The sequence below is a fragment of the Tachysurus fulvidraco genome, chromosome 13 (genome assembly GCF_022655615.1).
Source record: "Tachysurus fulvidraco isolate hzauxx_2018 chromosome 13, HZAU_PFXX_2.0, whole genome shotgun sequence".
NCBI classification, from domain to species: domain Eukaryota; kingdom Metazoa; phylum Chordata; class Actinopteri; order Siluriformes; family Bagridae; genus Tachysurus; species Tachysurus fulvidraco.
In genome coordinates this window covers 15,267,910-15,288,773 of record NC_062530.1, presented here as the reverse complement: position 1 = coordinate 15,288,773, position 20,864 = coordinate 15,267,910, and the positions used below count along the sequence as shown (strand labels likewise).

The window sequence follows — 20,864 nt, the reverse complement described above, 5'->3', positions numbered from 1 at the left end:
ACTGTTTTTGCAGAAAACATATAGAGAGAAACTGGTGGTAGCTGTGGCCCAGAGCACCCAGAGGATCTTAATCTTAGCTGAGGGACAGGGATTGGAGCCACAGCTAGAATTTTCCACCTCAGAAATCGAGCTAGGCCCTGTACTGCCCTACAGCTATGGAGATGAGGTTGAGGTGCTGGTCCACAACCCCTGCCCTTTCCCTATTGAGTTCTATTCCCTGGAATATGACAGCCAGTACCTGGAGGAAGAGAGGGTGAGTGTTTTCTATACCCTTTTTGAACAGAAGGTCTAACTGGGCATTAAGAAAGAAATGTCTTTTGAAGCAATGCATCAAATTCTTAAGAATGAAAAAAAAAGTTTGATGAGCTAGGGATTTTTAATAAGCCAGAATTTGTTTTCTAAAATGTCAAAATAGTATCCATAAACACATTTGACCGCATTCTACCAAATTAGAAACCTTCACAGACCAAGACCACTGTAGATACAAACAATTAGGTGGGATAGTCATGTTCTTTGTGATAAGTTCTGTGTAATGTATGTATTTCAACTTTGTTCTACTAGCAAAAAAGTTCATGGCATCTGGTTGGGCAGCACCACAGCTTTCAGTGTCACAGCATCCTCTGTGTTGTCATCAATAATCATTACCTCATAAACCACAAGCTCTGTATTCCAATCCTTACAAAATACTTGCCCATGACAGTTTATTGAACCAGTCAGCTTTCCTCAGACCTTTTCTGTGTTACATAAACTTAATCCATATGTATCCTCAGATCCTGCGGTTGTTGAAAGGATTTGATGCACATAATATATTGCTGTTGCCCCCTCGAGCCCCTGGCGAGCCTCTGCCTGCAGAAGTCCTAGACTACTACCAAGAGCACAGGTCCCAGAATACTGAACCAGGTATTATTAAAGTATATTTAGTAAAACGAACAGTTATTCTGTTTCACACAAATGACACATCGATAGTTGATCTCTATTCAAAGTTGGTCTCTTTCCAAAGTTGGTTGATCTATAGCATAGGTCACTAACAGGCGGACCACGGTCCGGGTCCGGACCCAGAAGCTGTCCAATCCGGACCCGGACCTATAGCCAAAACAAAAGGTTATGATTTAAAACTTCACGAAGTGCTTCTATTTTAAGCGGTGCAGCTTTTGCAGTCTTTACGGTAAAAAATGGAAACGCACAGACCAATCAAGTCTGTGCATTCCTGAAGTAAACAATGTGACTCAACAGTGCAAGACAGATGAGAGAGTATTAAAGTTACACATGAAAGAAAGAAACATGTAGAAAACAAAGGGAGAGAAACAGTCGAGTGAGACAGAGAAAGGGTGAGAAGCAGACGCAGGGCTTTCAAGTTTTGAAGACAGGCAGGCGTGACATCTCCACCTCCCCAGCGGGCCCCACCCCCCACCCCAAAAAAAGGCGGGGACACCCCTCCCGACAATAATGATAAAATAAAAAAAATATGGGGGTGTTGTGTTTGGTAAGGATCACTGACCACAATTTAACCAAATACAAAGTATTTGTTCGATTCCATTTATTAATTTGTGTTTGTGTGTGTGTGTGTGAGTGAGTGTGTGAGTGAGTGAGATTCTGACTGGTGTTGTTTATTGTAAGTGTTTGTTGCCTTTTTGGACTCCTTTATCATTTGTAATGTTGCTCCCATATAAAACAGTTCACTGGCTCAAGCCCAGCCATTTTTAGCGCCATGATTGAGGACAATGTCCTGTCCAGAGACAAGCTGTTTCGTGTTGAGGTTTTGTTCAAACCGACCATCGAAAAATATCATCTCTAATGAATATGGGTTTTTTTTCATTGGTTGCGTTAAATCTCACCCAGATACAATAGTGCTATTTTCTGATTGGCTATTGTGTAGCCTCTTTTTTTGATTGGCTGATAAGTGTCAAGCTCGACTAAGAACTCCAGGGGTGACGCCCTTGATTCCTGCCCGGTTCTATAGAGACAGCGATGCGGGCAGATACATTTTGGGCGCTGCAGTATATTAAATATATGATAAACAGTCAAAATGTTTTTCTGCGTGAGAAATACGATGTGTGGCGGGAGAGCGGGACAAAAGACTGAAATGAGGGACTGTCACTCTCAATGTGTGGCACTTGACAGCCCTGCTGATGAGTGAAACGGAGACTCATTTCTGTTCACACTTCCCATTTCACACTAAACCAGTGTGTCTCATATTAAAAATGGCAAATCTGGCAATGTGAAGTGCCATTATGAGACAAAACATTTTGAACAAACATATCCACTCAACTCTGAAGACAGCATCCCTGAGACAGCTTTCCCAGGTCTGAGGAAAGTTGCCCTATACATCCTGACCATGTTTGGCTCTACATACAACTGCGAGGCAGCTTTCTCTACATTGAACATAATCAAAACTAAATATGGTTCCAGGCTCACTAATGAGCGGCCCTGACTGCATTCAAGCCCAGGTTTAACCTCCTGCCAAGCCAAGCTAGAGCTCAGTTCTCTCACTGAGATATTAAAGGGAAAGTTAAGCACTTTATTTAAACATACACAATTTTCACATTTTATTTATTTTCTCTAATTTTGAAATGTAGCCCTACTTTTATTTATTTAATGAGAGAACATTATACATATCTACAATCATACATATGTTCAGTTCTACTGTATGTTACGTGACAAATGTTATTGTCAAAACGTTTTTGAATTGTACTGAATTTATTTGATTTGACAGTCAGGTATTGATTGCTTGCAGTATTTTCTGCACCATAAGGCGCACCGTATTATAAGGCGCATGCTATAACATACGGTCTACAAAAAAGGTAACAGAAGCAAAACAGTGAGTTTAGTTTAACTTTATTCTACTATTTAACAATACACACATTATTTTTTAATCAATCTTCTCCCACAAATCCATCAAAGTCCTTATCTACTGTGTTTTCTTAACTTGGCGCAGTACATTTTCTTGCTTCCTCCACTTCCGAACCATAGATTCATTGATGTTGAATTCTTTCGCAGCTGCTCTATTCCCATTTACAACCGAGTAGCTGATAGCCTGTAGTTTGAATTGTGCCTCGTAAGCATCTGATTTTTATTGGTGGATGGCAAACCAACTTAAGGTGCATGTACCGCCACCAACTGGACTGGAGTGTGGAGCGCATAATGGTTAGGAAGAAACAAATGTTTTGCAACATACCGGTAGTATACCTACCGGAGGCGTGGCGGAAGTAAGCGTACGTACTGTACGTATTACGTAATGTTCTCTGATTGGTTTATCGCTGCCAGCGATGTACATACAGCGTAGTGTATGTATTACGTACCAGCGGGAAATGGTCCGACAGTCAACCAAGAGGAGCGCTTACCAAAGTCACACAACATTTTTACCGAATTTTGGAACTCATAAGACATAAGGCGCACCACATTATAAGGCGCACGGCCGATTTTTGAGAAAATGTAAGGCTTTTAGGTACGCCTTATAGTGCGGAAAATACTGTATATATCACACTAACTAGTTAGACTTTGTGATCTTCCAGAACTTTGCTTCAAGAAATTTTCTCTTACTGGACCTCTTTAAATTTTAGTTGAATACCTCTGATCTATAGTTTTCAAATTGCATATACTTATGTAACATCTGTTATAATTAACATAAGCATTAATGGAGTATTTAAAGAGAAATGCTGAGCATCAGGTACATTAATCAAATGACAGTGAATAATGAGGATACTGGGTTTTCCTTACAGATGTGGTCAATATCAACAACAGGACCAGCAGGATCGGTGATTTGGAGATAAATCCTGTTTCTAGAGCTATTGCTCACTACATGGGCATTGATTTGTCACCATCAGGCCAAGCCGTTCACAGTTCCAGAGGCATTGCCATTGTAGTGCATGGTGCTCCACTCTCTGGTAATGTCTGCTAATCTATGAACCTCTTGGTTGAATAATAACACATCATAGTTTCATTTAAACCACACAACAATACTATTTAATAAATAAAGGCCCCATTCTAATTTTAGAAACAGCAGCATTTTATTCTATATTTGGCCCTTAGCATAGATAACATTATTAATAGTACACAAGTAAATTAGATATATAGTGTATTTTAATCCAAGTGAGTGATAATTTTGTACTACATTTTATTACTATACAGCCCTTGCAGTGTACTATAAGTTCATGCCTGCATCTCTATAAATGTATAAACTATCTTTATCTTTGCCATTGCTACTGGTAAGATGATTGTATGTATGTGTAGGTAAGACAGCTTTGGCTGTGAACTTGGCGAGGTACTATGGTGCTGCATGTCTGAACATAGACTCAGTGGTGCAAGAAGCTGTGTCATCTGGAACCAGCACTGCAAGCAAGCAAGCCAGAGAGCTGATTCGAGCTGCTCTGGAGTCTGTGCAAGGCACAGAAGAACATACTGGTGATACACATCTTCCTGAATTCTTTTCCACATTTTTCCACCTTGTATTTTTTACATCTATTAAATTAGAACTAATTTAAGTCAATTTTGCAATGTCTTTGTGAATAGAAACATTTTATGTATGTTTCTGTGTGTGTGTGTGTGTGTGTGTGTGTGTGTGTGTGTGTGTGTGTGTGTGTGTGTGTGTGTGTGTGTGTGTGTGTGTTTTAGCCCCAGCTGTGTTAGATGGGAAAACTGTGGCTAGTGAGACTGTAGGCATTCTCAGTGTTGAGGCATTAGCCCAGCATGCAGCTGAGGGTGTTCAAGATACTGACTCTAAAATCCCTACTTCCACTCTCTCAACAAACAAGACCAGCATAATGGGAGCAAAGAAAGACGGTGGCTCCAATCCCAGTGCTTCAGTGGTATTCACCTTCAAACATTTACAATATACACAGTACTTAATGCACACAATTATACAGACCTCTAATGAACTGAGCAGTTGCAATTAATTAACAAGTGTTTACTGAATAAGTGTTTTCCTCCTCAAGTCATCCAGGGCCAACTTGACCCAGCCATATTTAGTGGGGCAATAGGTCACACTTTTGCCCTTTTCAGGGCAATGAACATACATACAGACACAAAAATGCACACATAAAATGTCCACTAACACATACACCCAAAACACACACTCACACACCACACACATATGCACACACACACACACACACACACACACACACACACACACACACACACACACATCGGGGGCATTGCATTTCAGAAAAAGGCCTCCAGAAAAAAAAAAGCTATACATTTGTAAATATTTCACACTTTTGATATGCCTTTGCCTAGAAGAGGGCAAAATATGATCTGCCGAAATGATGCTACACACACACGCGCACACACACAGGCATTGGGCATTTCATTAGGCCTCCAGAAAAAACAAAAGCTACTGTCCAGCTTGGGGGCAATATCTTCTCTTCTCATGTGTGTGTGTGTGTGTGTGTGTGTGTGTGTGTGTGTGTGTGTGTGTGTGTGTGTGTGTGTGTGTGTGTGTGATCAGATGACATCTGGTGAGCAAAATCTACATTACAAGTGCAAAATGTTCACAGGTGTAAGGCTGACCACACAGAATGGTGATGATTGTAAAATTTTTGATTTATAAGAATTCAAGACAATTTGACCTGGAGAAACAGGTTTTATTATTTGCTGACAGTAAAAATGGTTTCAAAACAATCTCCTGGCTTTGAAATATACCAGCTTGTATATAGTGAAAATATACCAGCTTGTATATAGTGAAAATAATTCAAAATTTCTGGGGTTTTTTTTTTACTAGAAAATGAGGCATTTTTGCATATTAATGAGGTTTATTATACCAAATATTACAAAACTTTTTGCAAAATATATGTGAATATGTTGTAAACAAGTTAGACTAAAAAGGTGAAAAAAAGGTATATATACTTTATTTTTTATAAGCAGTCAAAACAGACAAGGTCAACTTGACTTAGCGTTCCTAATTTGCATAGGAATTCAGACGAGGTCTGCAGAAGGGTTAATTGCATAGTACCATATTACAAACATATTGTATTACATAGTAACATGTCTTAAATAATATCGCATTGAATAGCTGAAATACTGAAAAAAAATGTATACATTGGATTACACTGGACTGAATTCTATAATGCTATGCCTGCTGTTTTCATCATATGAAGATTCCTCTTATAGCCTAGTTTTATTCTGTATCTGTGTGAAATAGACTGGATATGAGGTGAGTGTAATTAAAGTTTATTGATTAATTACAGGCTGGTTCAACTCAGAGTGTGAGTCCAGCAGGTGAGCTGAGAGGCATGAGCAGTTTACTGCCTGATGATCTACTGTTAGAGATACTGTCAGAGAGACTACAGGTAGCAAAATATATATATAAACCACCCAGAAAATATTTTGACTGCATTATTTAACATAATATGTGTTAAACATTCCTTTTCAGTTATCTATTTATTATTTCACAAAAAGCTTCTTTGCTTTGATATATACAAGTTATGGTTTTCCAATGTGTTGTAGCTTAACGACTGCAATCAAGGTGCTGTGATTGATGGCTTGGAGACATTGTACTGCCGCTTTCCAAGCACTGCACTCCATGTTATCATCAAAGCCTTCAACAACCGCCAGCATATCTATGTTATCAACCTCACTGACAGCTACATTGAATTTAAATCCAGAGAGAGGGCTCAACTGGAGCTGGCAGGTAATGGTGAAGGACAAAATGAGAACAAGTGAAAAGAAGATAATGACAGAATGAAAAAGAAAAAAGAAATTAAGGGTAAAAGGGAAATATTTTTAAAAGAAAGCAGTGTATTATACTATTGAATTGGAAAAACAATTATAGGGTATGTGCTTCCTTAGGAACATTTGTGTTAATGATACATATTGCAAAGTATTACACAGATTATTAGCACAGTATACTGATGCGTATCAAAATCTGTTTATATGTGATCAGAGGCCTTACAGAGGGAACAGACTATTAGAGAAAAGCTGCATTTGCAGGAGATGGACAAGGATGAGTATAATGCCCTGTGTGAGGAAGAGAAAGAAAGTGCAGACCTGCTAAATGAACTTAGGTATAGGTAATCTCCACCAGTTCCATGTCAGTTTAACAAAAAAGCTGCATATTTGGTATAAAATGTAATTTGATTATGTAATTGCTGTAGCAAGCAAGAGAGGGAGCAGGAAAAGAAGCAGGAGGAGGAGAAGCTCAAAGTAGAGGAGGAGATGGAGAAAAAAAACAAGAAAGGAAAAAAAGAAGAATATACAGAGGATTTAACAGAAAAAGGAAGTCAGCTAGGAGCTGCCCAGGTCAGAGCTTCAGATAGTGAGTATGCTACTGAAAAATAAATTAGATCAGCAATTGATGATTTGATATTCTTTCTGTATTTAGCCTGTTTTAGCACTGCACTCTGACTCTGGACAGGAACAGCAGTCTAAAGTGGATAGAAAGATGTCTACCAGCACAGAAGCCAAAGACTCACTTTTAGGGGCTACCAGTGAACTTGATAAAGGAGGCAAAAAGAAAGCCAAAGACAGCAAGCCACCTGACCATGATCATTCTTTACTGCTACTGGATCAACTGGAGAAAGAGCTGGTCAGTTTGAGCCATTTCTAAATATATACTACCTGTCAAAGTAATAATACAGTATATCTTATAAATCCATGTCAGATGATTTAGCTGTAACTGGGTAATGCCAAGCTTAACCTCATCACTTACCTTAATATAAAACAGAGAGCTTAGACCTACTTAGTTTGCAACATTTTGCTAACTACGCAAAATGGGTTTTGCAAACCCTAAGCAAAATGGGTTTGCTCCCATTATCTTGGCCTTATTCCAGTATCTCTCTCTTCATGTGACATGTACCAGGTAACCGATGCTGAAAGGAAGCTGTTTTCCCGGTTCCGTCTGTATGAGCAGAGCCAGCCACGTATTCAGCACATGCTGCAGAACTGGGATAGGACTAAAGGCCTTCTGCTGATTTCTCCTTCTGAGAAGCAGCAGCGACATGAAGCACCAGAACTCCATAAGCCACATACCAAGTTGGCCAAGAAGGAGCGGGAGAAAGAAAGGATGAAAATGGACACTGCTGATCCTAAGCTGCTGTCGCCAACCCCCAAACAAACTCACCTATTGCCCTGTGGCACAGAGGGTTCAGAGAATGAGCTGGCAATACAGCTTATCCCCTACATATGTATCTCTATCAGCAAAAAAGAGGAGGCAAGCATAGACATGCTTCTCAGCAGTATGAAACTGCCATCTCTGGATGAGGTACTAGTTTAATGGTTTAATGGTACTAGTTTAAAGGCTAGTTTAATGGTTTATAAACTGAAAAATACCAGTCTATAATCCCCTCTTGTAAAAAAAAAAAAAGAAAAAAAAGAAAAGAAAAGAAAAGAAAGACGAAACATTTAATGTAATACACATCCCGAGCTGATGTTTTCCTTACTCTCTGATGTTGTCCCCAGGTTTTGGATGGGTTAGGACTTGGACCCACAAGTCCACCCATTCCTCCTCCCATGCTGTTCTCAGTAGTCCAATACCCTAAAAGGAGAGTGGTGTCCAGCTCCTGTTTTACTCCTGGCTGTTTCACCTTCTTGATGCCCTCATCTCTGGAAGTCTCAGCTGAGGAGAAGCGGGAGGCTGACTTGGTGACAGAAGCTCTAAGTTCTGTGTCTGGCAAGGTATATGCAAAGATTTTACAAATTTTTTTTTTCCTCATTAATCTACACTCATTAAACAGCCCACAGAGCCCAGAGACAGGATTGTTGCAAGGCAAAGATTTACAAAATATTTTTTCTCTGCATAGTCCAAGAGAAGAGTGACCTCCATAATTCTCAAACAGAAGAAGTCAGACCTGAGTTTAAAGATTTTTAAGTGGCAGAACAGAAGTTGTAGGAGACTACAAGCTTAAATCCCTTTGTGAAATATATACTTTGTTTGCTTTGTCTGCTTAGGAGGATGTTACAACCCTTAACAAAGGCAAATTGAAGAAGGCCCAAGTGAAAGAGGAATCAGTCAAGGGGACCCTGAAAGACAAGCAACAAATTCCTGCAAAAAAAGGAAGCAAATCCATAGACCCTTGTTCATCTCCAGAGAACAGCCAGCGGTATATGCAAGCACGCACACACACACACAGACACACACACATACACACAGACACACACAGACTTTTTCTGTTTTGATTTGAATCAAAATAACATGTTTAAAAAAATAAACACAACCTTATGAATTGCTAAGTGAGCTCAGTTTTTTTAATGATCAGATTTTGTTAATATTATGTTAAGACTGTTTTGTGAAAAGTTTTATATAAAAATATAAGGTAAAACTGTATGTATTATATAATACACAAGGTTTTAGGCAACATTTGCTGTTAACTTGCTGTAAGGAATGAGCAGCAGAATACATGTGCAGGATGACGCAGAGCTTTAATGTGATCCAAGCAAACAATTCCAAATTGTAAAACACAAACGTAAACGTAGAAGACAGGTAGCGAGATCAACAAACCAAAAAAAGGAGTCGGCAAGGCAAACTAAACAGGCAATTTGAAGGCAAACAATCGAGAATAAATCGAAGAAACAAAAGCAATGGGCCATACAGAGAAAGACATTACTTGCACTCTGCAATATAAATGGCTTGGTTCGCAACAAAGTTGACAATACTTTCCATGGCGTGTTAGCATTTAATCGAAGCACATGCTACACACCACGCCAAGTATCGTCAACTCCGTTGCGGAAGTTATTATTCTGGTAAAGGCTTCCTTTTGGGGACTACTGTTAGTGTTCTCTCACATGCCCTCCCTCTATACCTACAGTACAGTTGTACATATGCTTTTATCAGCAGCACCACATCAAGCAATTTTTTTTATCTTAAATTTATAGTAATAATTGAGATGAGGATGTATTGGGTATTTTCATAGTACTATAATTAAAACATGTGAACCAGTTCCATTGGATTAGGATGCAAAAAAGCATTAGCAAAAAACATTTCTCGTGTACAATTATTCTGCTTTTGTTCCTCTTTGTTAATGGGTTTATGTTTCTCATAAAGGCTTACTCATTTTCGCTGGGTCGTTCCACCAAATGGACAAATGACCCTGAGATTGTGGTTCCACTCATCGGTGCCTGGTGATTTTAAACAGACTTTGGGGTTTGAAGTGATGGGGACCAAGCGCTGTTATCAGCTCTACTGCAGAGGCATCTGTGCTTTACCATCCATCAGCAAAGACCATAAGTGAGTATTACATGTAGGTCTAGAGAACATTCTGTAGGCTGATGACCAGCGCTGATGACCAGAGCAGGTTAGCAACAATTTAGCCCATATTCTGGTATTTATTCTGATGGTGTGTTTGTGCTCTAGGACAGTGTTTGCTCACTGTAAAATGACCATGCAGAAAAAGAATGACTTACAGAAGACATACATTATCCGCTCAGGCCTGTATGACTTCGGGCCCCTGCTTTGTGGAAGAAATAGAGAAAGGTGCTTGAGTTTTTTACTCTTACAATTTAAGTACAGATTGCATTCCCTATTAAATCCTCAAATATTACTTACACTGCTCATATATATAGAAATTTATAATGATTTATACTTGCAAAAAATCTGGATTGCTTCTCCTGATTTTGTGAATGTTGCATAATCACATAATGTAGGGGAATTTATAGACTTATCAAGGCAAATTCAAGTGATATAATGAAGGTATTACACTGACATTGTTTAATGTTAATTTACATAGATACATGGAAAAGAAGTGCCCAGACAATGAAGAAAGACTAGTAATCCACAACAACTCTCCCATGGAGGCAGAGGTTAATTTTTGCCTCCACCAGGACACCAAATCTACCACATTTATCCTGGACCCTCTGAGCATTGTTCTTAAGCCCAATGAGAGAAAGGTATATGTACAGACTCTTTTTTTATGGCAGTGAAGGCTGTATGGATTGGTAACAATGGGTGGGAATTCATTGAACATAGTACTGATGACCAAAGCCAGTGCCAAAGACATCGGCTTAGTAAAAGTGTGTTTGTGTCTGTTTCTGAATCTGATTCAGAAAGGCTTATTTATGACTAAGTGTTTTGTGTTTTTAAATTCTTTTTCTTGCAGGAACTCAGAGTATCAGCATACCCTACCACTCCAGGTCTTATAGAAGACAGTGTGGTGTGCTGTATTAAGGAGAACCCAGAACCTACTATCTTCCACATCTCTTGCAAAGGAGTCCGACCAGAACTGGAAGTGGACCGCAAGCAACTTAATTTTGATAAGATATTCCTGGACAGGTCAGGACAATGATACAAACACAAACTCTGTCTCTGGAAAAAAAAATGTGCAAAAAACGAAACAGTAACAAAAGGTAGGCACATGCAAAAAGGCAATAAATAGGGAATGCAAATATGCAAACAAAAAACATGAGAATATACGAAAGTATAGGAACACATGTGCAGAAGGAGTCCAAATCAGCATCAGAAAACATCGGATAAAACAGGTGATTAAAAGTCTGGTAATTGAGAATGTGGGAGCACTGGTGGTTGCTGGGAATTGGAGACTGAGAAAGTCGTATTTGTCAGTTGCTTCGAAGCAGGATCTGTGACGTTTCTTCTTTGACAATTGATTTTACTGTAGACTTAATATGTTTGGGATTGTCCCAAACTGTGGGGAATGAAAGCATCTGCTCATGATCCAAAATATAAAAGCCAATTTGTGAAACATGGCAAAGGTAGAGTCATGGTGGTTGCTTCTGGAACAGGCTCACTAAGGTTTGTTGATGATGTAACCTGATTGTAACAGGAGAATGAATGAATCTGTGTGTTAACTTTCAGAGAAATGCTTCCAGTCTAATTGGAAATAACTTTATCATGCAGCAAGACAATGATCCAAAACACACTGCCAACATAACAAAGTTCTTTATATGGGAATAGCAGAAGGTTTTAGATTGGCCAAGTCAATACCCAGACCTTAACCAAGTTAAGCAGGCATTTCAGCTCCCGAAGAGGATATTATAAGGAAGAACCCTGAAATCCTGATCCTTGTCTCAAATCCAACTTTTGATCTCAAAACCAATGGACTTTGGTGTATAGAATACATTTTTTTTAGCCATTGCATTGAGTGAATTCTAAAAATTTAGGCTGTTGTAGCACCTTGGCTGTCTAACTTCCTGCATCTTTGCTTGTTGCAAGTGTTATTCTTTTTAAATATTCACTTTTGCTAATTTGATGATAAATAACTCTGAAAAAAATATAACAGTCATTTTACATTTGACATGATTTGTTGCAATAATAGTGTTGTATGATTACCCTGTGGTAAAGGTAATATAATATCTTCACTTTTCCATGGCTGTGGTCTTCCAGGAGACAGACACGCAGTCTGTGCTTGCGCAATCCCACTGAACTCCCAGTTGCCTGGTGGCTGAGTGGCCATGAGGGGTTTGGTGTGGAGTTTAGCATTTCCAAGGACCATGGCATCATCATGGCAAATTCTGAGTTTTCCTTGCTCATGCATTTCCATGCCATAAAACCTATTAGCCTGAAGAAGACCATAAGATTGGAGGTAAGGTGCTTAACCAATAAATCAAATGTTAGCATACATATCCATATCATAAAGTATTATTTTTTTAAGATGATTAGCTGAGCTTGGGTATTGGTTTTGAAAGAATAATCAGTACATTATTAATCAGAACAGTATCATTTGATGTTGAAATGGATTTTTGTTTTAACATTTGTGTGTGTGTGTGTGTGTGTGTGTGTGTGTGTGTGTGTGTGTGTGTGTGTGTGTGTGTGTGTGTGTGTGTGTTTTCCAGGTGTCAGATGTAGAGAATATTCTCGGTGTTGTCCATACTGAGAACATTAATATTGTGGCAGAAGCTTATGATGTGGCCGTGGAAATTACCTTACCCAAAGGTAGTTTAAATCCTTCATCCATACCCAACAAGTTTTTTTATCTGTTCATAAATAACAATTTGTTTGTATTTTGTTTTGATAACAATTATGTTAGGTACGAATAACAGTCTGGACTTTGGCGTAATCAGAGTATCAGAACAAGTGAAGTTATCTGTTAATCTGAAAAACAAGGGGAAACATGATATTGCCTACAAGTATGTTCACACCCACATACTCTACATAAGCATCCAATATATATTTTAATTTTTATAGGAATAAAAATACCATTAAAAGCTCAGTGGCTAATGTGAAATATTATCAATGTTTGAGGTTTGTCCTGGAGCCTACGGAGCCTCAAATGCCTAACCTCAACTCAGTCTTCACAATTGCGCCTCAAAAAGGCACTCTTCATCCCAGTGACCGGCCCACATGTGTCCAAGTCATCTTCTGCTACAACAAGGAGGTGTCTCTTAGACAACAGCCAATTTTACAATGCCAGGTCAGAAGAAAATCCCTTAGTATAGATTTTGTTCAGTCTCTGTTTCATGTGAAAAATAACTTGTGTTTGCTTGTTTTAGGTCATTGAGCCAAATATTGATGAAACCATTAAGATCATACCCATCAAAGTGTCTGTGCAGTGTGTCTATTCTAAGTACAGCATCTACCCTGCAAATGACATCAACTTTGGTCCGGTAATGCATGGTTCCCACAAGACCCAGACAATTACTGTGGAGAATAAGGGTGAATTTGAGATCTCTTTTACCATCTCCAGAATGTTTAAAGATCTCCCAGCATCTGAGCAGAAGAGAGGGTACATACACTGATCCATACATATTGAGATTTGATCATGTTATTTAATGAATGAGCTTGTCTTTGATTGGGAGCCTTATTTCTTATAGAATAGGCAAGATAACTTCCAGAGAGGGTAACTCTGCAAGACCATTATCCGTAGCCATTAAACCACGCCAGTCTGACTCTGTTCAGAAGGACACTAATAGGGACACCATACCTTCTCAGGTAAGGGACAACCTTTATATGTCTTGTTCTCAGTATATTTCAGTGGGTTTCTAGTTGGTTCACCTTTGTTAAAATTAATTAAAAACTGATTAAAATTAAAAATTAATTAAAAACTGATATTCAATATTCTTCAAATTCGTATGAGTCGAATTTTTTAGTAGACCATGTGAAAAAGCATTCAGGATTTGATCAGAATGTTGAATTCTGTTACTACTAAATGCTTTGCATATGATTAATCACTTGAATTTTGTTGGTTGCTTTGATTTTTTTTTTTTTTTTTTTACTGTATAAAACATTTTATTGAATTTCATGCCAAAAATTAAGTAACTTTATTTATTTTTTTGTCTTGACTCAATTCCTTAGACACGTTTGCCTCTGGGGTTGTTCTCCTTGTCTCCATGCTTTGGCATCCTTTCAGCAGGTGATCAGCAGGTGGTAACTGTGGACTGTGTGGCAGAGCAGGTAGGCTGCTGGGAAGAGTGCCTTGTGGTGGACATCACTGATCGAGACCCTTCTGACAGCCCAGGAGGGATCCTCTACAGGTTACTAGCAGAGGTCTGCATGCCAGGTTTGTAAGTTCTTTCCAGGGCAGAAAAAAGTTTCACCACACAAGCCATCTTCTAAATTATAAAAACAGCATGTCTTCTCCATTTACCATGCAATTTGGGACATTTCAATGACATAATAAGACTATTATTTTATGCTTTCTAAATTATGCCTCTGTAGCATAAAATAAGATCATGTCAGATCATGGCCAGATTTTGTTTGGCAGCACTGTGACTGTGAAGTCTATAGCATAGGATTTAAATTTTTTTCATACTCATCAAATATACAGTGAGCCCAATGTGCAGTAGTTGGGGAATTAACATCCTGGTAGAGACAAAAAAATAGGGTCAGTTCCTTTTAAAAGACTTTAAACATCTACCATGTTTAATATTTCAATCCAGAGTATTCCTGTATTGTTTTAGGGAGATCTGTCAAAATGTTTGTTTTTGGTAAAATGTGGTAGATTAAGTTAACACTGAGGTACACTATAAATTATTTCATCAAATAGATTTGATACTTATTTATCACTTTCCTCTGTAGCTTTTAGTTTGTCAGTGGCAAAAAAAAGTGATTAATGTGTAATAAATCCAAGTATTTAAAATTGTTTGACTGGCAGTATATGTCTCTTCTTTATATAGGAATAGCTCATGAAGATATTGCGTCCATCTTTGAAGAACACCGATTGTGCAAGAACAGTAGCATGCTACAATGTGAGCAGTATCAGGAGGCTATGGGCATCTATATCCAGGATGAGAACAAGTTTGTCTTTAACAATGTGTTAGTCGGCCAGTCGGCAAAAGCCCGCTTCCGTCTTACCAACCCTGGAAAAATACCCTGTAAACTTAGTTTGCAGGTTAAAGCTTTCAAGGTGTGTTTGTGTGTAATAGCTGCTAGTGCAAATATGTCCTGTTTAAACCTGTTAGAGGCCTACGTCTCGGTACCGAGCCACCACCGCTAGGAGGCGAAAATGCATCAAATTCATTGTAACTTCATTGTAACTTTTAAGCATTAAATCCTCTAAATACACGGTTAAATTATATATTGTTTGAAAGCTTAGACTCTCAGGATTTTATTAAGCGCACACACACAGCATAATATGATTTATAGTAATTTAAACATTTGATAGAAAATTGAACTAGGTGGCGCTAGTTCGATCTGTTTACTCACTTTTAAACGCTGGTCTTTAAATTTCCCTTTCTTCACATTGTCACTAATGTTAATGTATTTTCCAAAACAAATGCTTGTAAAAATCCCCGAGAGTCCAAAAAACTTGAAAATGTAATCCTTTTAATCCAAAACGCTTTGCTCGCTTCACAAGAATTATGTGTTTGACCGGAAACTGAACACGAAGCTTCACTTCCGCCCTTTGTTGGACTCCTACGTCTCATTGGACACATACCAAAATTTCAAAACGCGTCAGATTTGTAGTCGAGGATGTGACGAATCAAACAAGCCCTCGCATGAGCCAACCAGTGCCTGTGCGGCCGAGATAGGCAGCTAAGAAGCCAATGAGGTCTCTCCATGCTATGTGGGTGACCCTCCCTTTGACTGACATTTGCTCCGTCCAGTAGCGATTTGATGTTTCGCGAGCATCATAGCTCTTTAGCCAATAAGGAGACGATTCCAACGAGATGCAACATGATACATCTGGTGAGTTCGGGCTGTGCAATAAGCGTGCGCATATTAATTTTTTTCAGCTTTATTGCGCAATTCTCGAACGTTTCACACTCTCACACCTCAGGGTGTCAGTTTACAGGCATTTTTTCAAAACAGAGTTATAGGCAGAGGGGTTCTCTTTGTTATAGGACTTTTGAACTAAGCATGCAGTCCTTTTATACAAAGTTATACAGTAAAAAAAAATAAACAAGAAAAACCTGAACAGACGGACATGTCCATAGAAAAATATTCATATAAAATCCATTTTTGAGTCTTTTGACTTCATTTTTTTTTTGGTGAAAGCCAAGACATGTGGCTATGGCCCTCAGTTGTTGTTTACCAACCAGCATTAAATACAGCAATGTATGTAATCAGTTTATCAGGTAAACAACTCAGACGGAAATAAACACCCTCCATTCTAGCCTCTATAACTCTGTGTCAGTAAGGCTTAGAATCAAGCTGACACTTGTGTCGGAAACTAGAGACTCTCTTCTTTCCAATGAGACCAAGCTCACCTCTGTGTGTCAAAGTATATGGGAGCTGTACCACTTTTTATGTGGGTATGTCATCTAGGCGAAAATCATGAAAATGGGGGGGCGACAGGTAACAGGGATGAGAACAAGTTTGTCTTTAACAATGTGTTAGTCGGCCAGTCGGCAAAAGCCCGCTTCCGTCTTACCAACCCTGGAAAAATACCCTGTAAACTTAGTTTGCAGGTTAAAGCTTTCAAGGTGTGTTTGTGTGTAATAGCTGCTAGTGCAAATATGTCCTGTTTAAAGACTGATTGTATTAATGATTGTGGCTCTTACAGATGCCTATGCGGAGCTCTGAGGTGTTTGAGCTGACTCCTACACGGATCAATATCCCCAGTCACTCACATGCCTTTGCTACAATTACCTTCACTCCCCAGAACATGCAGACCTACCTTGGAGTTTTTGAAGCCTCTCTAGAAGGGCCAACTGGGTAAGTGTATACATATACATTTACATTTACAGCATTTGGCAGACGCCCTTATCCAGAGCGACGTACATAAGTGCTTAAATCTCTAACATTGAATACATTAATGCTGGTTCACTAGGTTACATACTTAAGATACCATGAGTTTAAATTCAATTCAATTCAATTCAATTCAATTCTGAATTGAATTGAATTGAAGATGCCATGAGTTTAAAACATTTGTTCAAAGTTACAATGAAAAAGTGTCAGTTTTTTTTTTAAATTTTATTTATGTTTTTTAATGCAAAAGATAAGGAAAGAAGTGCTAGTTGAAGTGTTTCCTGAATAAGTAGGTCTTCAACTGCCGCTTGAAAATAGCAAGTGACTCAGCTGTCTGGACCTCTAGGGGAAGTTCATTCCACCACCTTGGTGGTATGCGAGAACTTTAGCAGGTTGAAAACAAGCCAGGCAGCTGCATTTTGGAGAAGAGGATGGATTGCGTTCATAGGTAGACCTGCCAGCAGTGCATTGCAGTTATCCAGTCTAGAAATGACAAGAGACTGAACAAGTACCTGAGCAGCCTGTGTGGACAAAAATGGCAGAATTCTTCTAATGTTGTAGAGAAGAAACCGACATGAGTGAGACACATTAGCAACATGAGAGGAAAAGGACAGTTGATTGTCCATGGTTACCCCAAGGTTGCGAGCTGTGGCTGAAGGGGAGATCAGATCATTGTGCAAGGATATAGACCTGGGGATGAATCACCTGGGATGAACAGCAGTTCAGTTTTGCTAGGATTGAGCTTTAACTGATGAGCAGTCATCCATGATGAAATTTCTGCCAGACATGCTGAGATCCGGTCAGAAGCTGTGGCATCTGAGGGTGGGAAAGAGAAGATAAGTTGTGTATCATCAGCATAGCAGTGGTAAGAGAACCCATGTGATGAAATAACTTCACCAAGAGAGTGAGTATACAGGGAGAAAAGAAGAGGACCAAGTACTGAGCCCTGTGGGACACCAGTGGAGAGTCTGCGTGGAGCAGATGTCACTCCCCACATATAGTGTACAGAAAATAAATACACTCACTTATATATTTTTATTTATATACATATATATACATGTATATACATGTGTATATATATACACTTGGCCTAGAAGCTGGAAAAACAGGTTTGTACCAGACTCACAGATTTAGCTCTGTCAGGTTCTGTGTGTTACATCAGTATTTAAGCAGGGAAAGTTAAACATATTCATGCAAATTAACACTTTATGTTAATTGTATTAGCATTCAGGTTGATCTGATTAAAGGTAGGGTCTCCAATGTTTGAAAGCCAATGTTGACATATAAAATCACCCAAACAAACACACCCCTGTATTGATAGCTCTGCCCACAAAAAACATATGCAATCCAGGCAACTAATGGAAAGAAATGTGTCTTTATCATAGCTGAAGGGAAGAACAATACGATTGCAGATAAACAAACAAGCAAAAATGACACACAAACATAATCATGCAAAGGACGGCATATATTAGTTCTGTGAAACAAAGCAAAACCAACGTTACTCACCTATCGAGAAAGAAAAAGCGACCTCGGCGTCTTAAGTAAAGTTGGCCGCATATTCACAGATTCAAGTTTCTCGAGTCAATAACTCCTGAGCTAAATGCTGTTACTAGCAAAACACAGTTGTAGCTGCATCTCTACATTACTACGATAGAAAAGAGGCGTTACTTGTGTAGTAACAGCATTTAGCTCAGGAGTTATTGACTCGGGAAACTTGAATCTGTGAATATGCGGCCAACTTCCTGCTTCTTCAGTTCTCTCCAGCGCTGGAAAGCTGATCCTATATTAACACGGTCCTACTGTACTTCTTGCCTTATCGTAAGCCTTTCTACGATTTCTTTCTTTGTTTTTATCCTCCATGTCAATGTTAAATCTTTCTGCTAATGTCACACACACACTGAACACTCTCTCCGCCACATATTGACAATACATGCCCCTTTCTGCTCATTGGCTACACGTTTGTTGTGATTTTTTGTTTTGATTTTTAGTTTGTCGTCCCGACTCAATTTTCTGAAGCATTTCTCAAACATCGGAGACCCTACCTTTAATTCTAGGCATGTTTGTGTGGGTGTTTTGATTAAATTTTGGAAATGTTGTGACCTAATTCTAAACACTGAATTAATTGTAAAATATGTAAATTATGACACAAGATAATCATTCGGCTAAGTTGAAATATAATTATACATAGAAATATAATTAGAGTATGATGATTGTACTCATATAACAGATGATGTTCAGGTTGTTTTTGACCTTTTTTGTAAATGTATCACAAGATGATGCATTGAGACTTTTGCCTCTTGGCTCTATTTTCATGGTTATACAAGGTTACATTTTTGATTAGCACTGGCATGTTCCTATTTTAGTTGATTACAAGCCTATTAGCTTTCAGTACCCAGTATTTTTTTGCCTTATCTTTATTTGTGTGTTTCCTTTGGGCAGGTGCAAGTTGCTGGTGTTTGATTTGATGGGAGAGGGCAATTTGCCTTGTATAACTATTCTAAAACCAGTTCAGAGAAGCAAATATGGACAGCCAGTCCTGCAGTTCAAGCGACTTCTGGTAGACAAGAGACAAATTCTCCCTCTGGTCATGAAGAACATTAGCAATGTACCTGCACAGGTAAGAGGAATGAATACTTTCAACATTTTAGTTGTAGGCCATTAATTCACCTCAACAGAGATATATTTACTTTCTTGACATTTGTAGGTTAGCATTGATCTGATTGACAAGATCGGAGTCTTTGCTTTAAGGGCAGCTCCTGGCACTGCATGCAGCTACATCTCCTCTTCAAACATAGAAAGTGAGCCTGGAACAGGTCAGTCTTGATCCCTGATTGCTTAATGATGTTTTAATTGTAAACAATTGTACCTTCATTCTATTCAATGAACATAAGATACTACACATTCTAAGTACTATTCAAACATGATTTTATAACCTTTCTATATGTCAGCGATGCGGGGATAAAAACAGACCCAAATGTAGTATAGCTAAAAAAAACAGATTTAATAAATAAAACCAAACACAGACGAAACAAAAGACATGAAAAGAGACAAGGATTCTGCGCTGCCATATGCAACACGGCACAGTTAAATACTAATGACAGACACATAAGAGACAGGTGTGTAGAGGCAGGAAGGAATAGACAAGGGCAGGGCAGATTATGTGAACACAGAACGTTAACAATAAGCACATGGTCAATAAATAAATAAATATAGTGAGGTGGCATCCTCCACGGGAAACCAGGAAGTGAAGCGACGTCCCCCACTGGAACAGGTGTGGAATGATGTCCCAGGACACTGAAAAAAAACAAGGCAAAAATCGGGATGGTGACATCCTCCACAGGCAAGGAGTGAGGCGGCATCCTCCACAGGAAACATGAAGCGGAGCGGCATCCCCAACCGGAACAAACACTGAGCGATGTCACCCAAAAAAACAAAAGAAGAATAAAGTCCAGGGTTTAACAGGGCAGAAAGAATAATCCAAAAAATGCTCCCACAATTAGCCGGTGCCAGGCTAGATGCTATCCTGCTGGGTCTTAAAGTGGCGAATCCTTCTATCAGTGATGCGGGTATAAAAACTGCAAGTCCAAATGCAGGATAGCTAAAAAAAACATTCATTCATTCTCTACCACTTATCTGAACTTCTCGGGTCACAGGGAGCCTGTGCCTATCTCAGGCGTCATCAGGCATCAAGGCAGGATACACCCTGGACGTGGTGCCAACATATCGCAGGGCACACACACTCTCTCATTCACTCGCGCGCACACACACACACACACACACTACGGACAATTTCCCAAAGATGCCAATCAACCTACTATGCATGTCTTTGGACCGGGGGAGGAAACCGGAGTAC

General features: G+C 39.0%; 1 protein-coding gene and 1 long non-coding RNA gene across 8 annotated transcripts in view; one reads left to right on the top strand and one right to left on the bottom strand.

Moving 5' to 3' along the window:
• LOC113652377 (hydrocephalus-inducing protein homolog) overlaps nt 1-20,864 on the top strand; it is a 78,732-nt gene that overhangs the window by 44,402 nt on the left and 13,466 nt on the right. For 4 of the 7 annotated variants that reach the window (XM_047822492.1, XM_047822495.1, XM_047822490.1 and 1 more), the window contains exons 34-61: nt 14-253; nt 771-900; nt 3,720-3,884; nt 4,231-4,401; nt 4,612-4,805; nt 6,186-6,287; nt 6,445-6,628; nt 6,881-7,007; nt 7,092-7,236; nt 7,319-7,522; nt 7,796-8,197; nt 8,395-8,610; nt 8,884-9,035; nt 9,977-10,159; nt 10,286-10,405; nt 10,659-10,818; nt 11,028-11,200; nt 12,269-12,467; nt 12,718-12,817; nt 12,912-13,011; nt 13,127-13,295; nt 13,375-13,607; nt 13,696-13,813; nt 14,177-14,381; nt 14,998-15,227; nt 16,827-16,978; nt 19,451-19,628; nt 19,716-19,824. In XM_047822492.1, the coding sequence (XP_047678448.1) occupies nt 14-253; nt 771-900; nt 3,720-3,884; nt 4,231-4,401; nt 4,612-4,805; nt 6,186-6,287; nt 6,445-6,628; nt 6,881-7,007; nt 7,092-7,236; nt 7,319-7,522; nt 7,796-8,197; nt 8,395-8,610; nt 8,884-9,035; nt 9,977-10,159; nt 10,286-10,405; nt 10,659-10,818; nt 11,028-11,200; nt 12,269-12,467; nt 12,718-12,817; nt 12,912-13,011; nt 13,127-13,295; nt 13,375-13,607; nt 13,696-13,813; nt 14,177-14,381; nt 14,998-15,227; nt 16,827-16,978; nt 19,451-19,628; nt 19,716-19,824 (4,861 nt within the window). Of the gene's footprint in view, nt 1-13; nt 254-770; nt 901-3,719; nt 3,885-4,230; nt 4,402-4,611; nt 4,806-6,185; nt 6,288-6,444; nt 6,629-6,880; nt 7,008-7,091; nt 7,237-7,318; nt 7,523-7,795; nt 8,198-8,394; nt 8,611-8,883; nt 9,036-9,976; nt 10,160-10,285; nt 10,406-10,658; nt 10,819-11,027; nt 11,201-12,268; nt 12,468-12,717; nt 12,818-12,911; nt 13,012-13,126; nt 13,296-13,374; nt 13,608-13,695; nt 13,814-14,176; nt 14,382-14,997; nt 15,228-16,707; nt 16,747-16,826; nt 16,979-19,450; nt 19,629-19,715; nt 19,825-20,864 lie in introns of all 7 variants that reach the window. The other 3 variants (XM_047822491.1, XM_047822493.1, XM_047822494.1) reach the window with 3 other exon arrangements.
• On the bottom strand, nt 12,646-15,586 carry LOC125146207. The gene is made up of 2 exons (XR_007144704.1): nt 15,527-15,586; nt 12,646-14,683 (listed from the first exon to the last, which is right to left on the bottom strand). It is a non-coding gene; the product is annotated as an uncharacterized LOC125146207 (long non-coding RNA).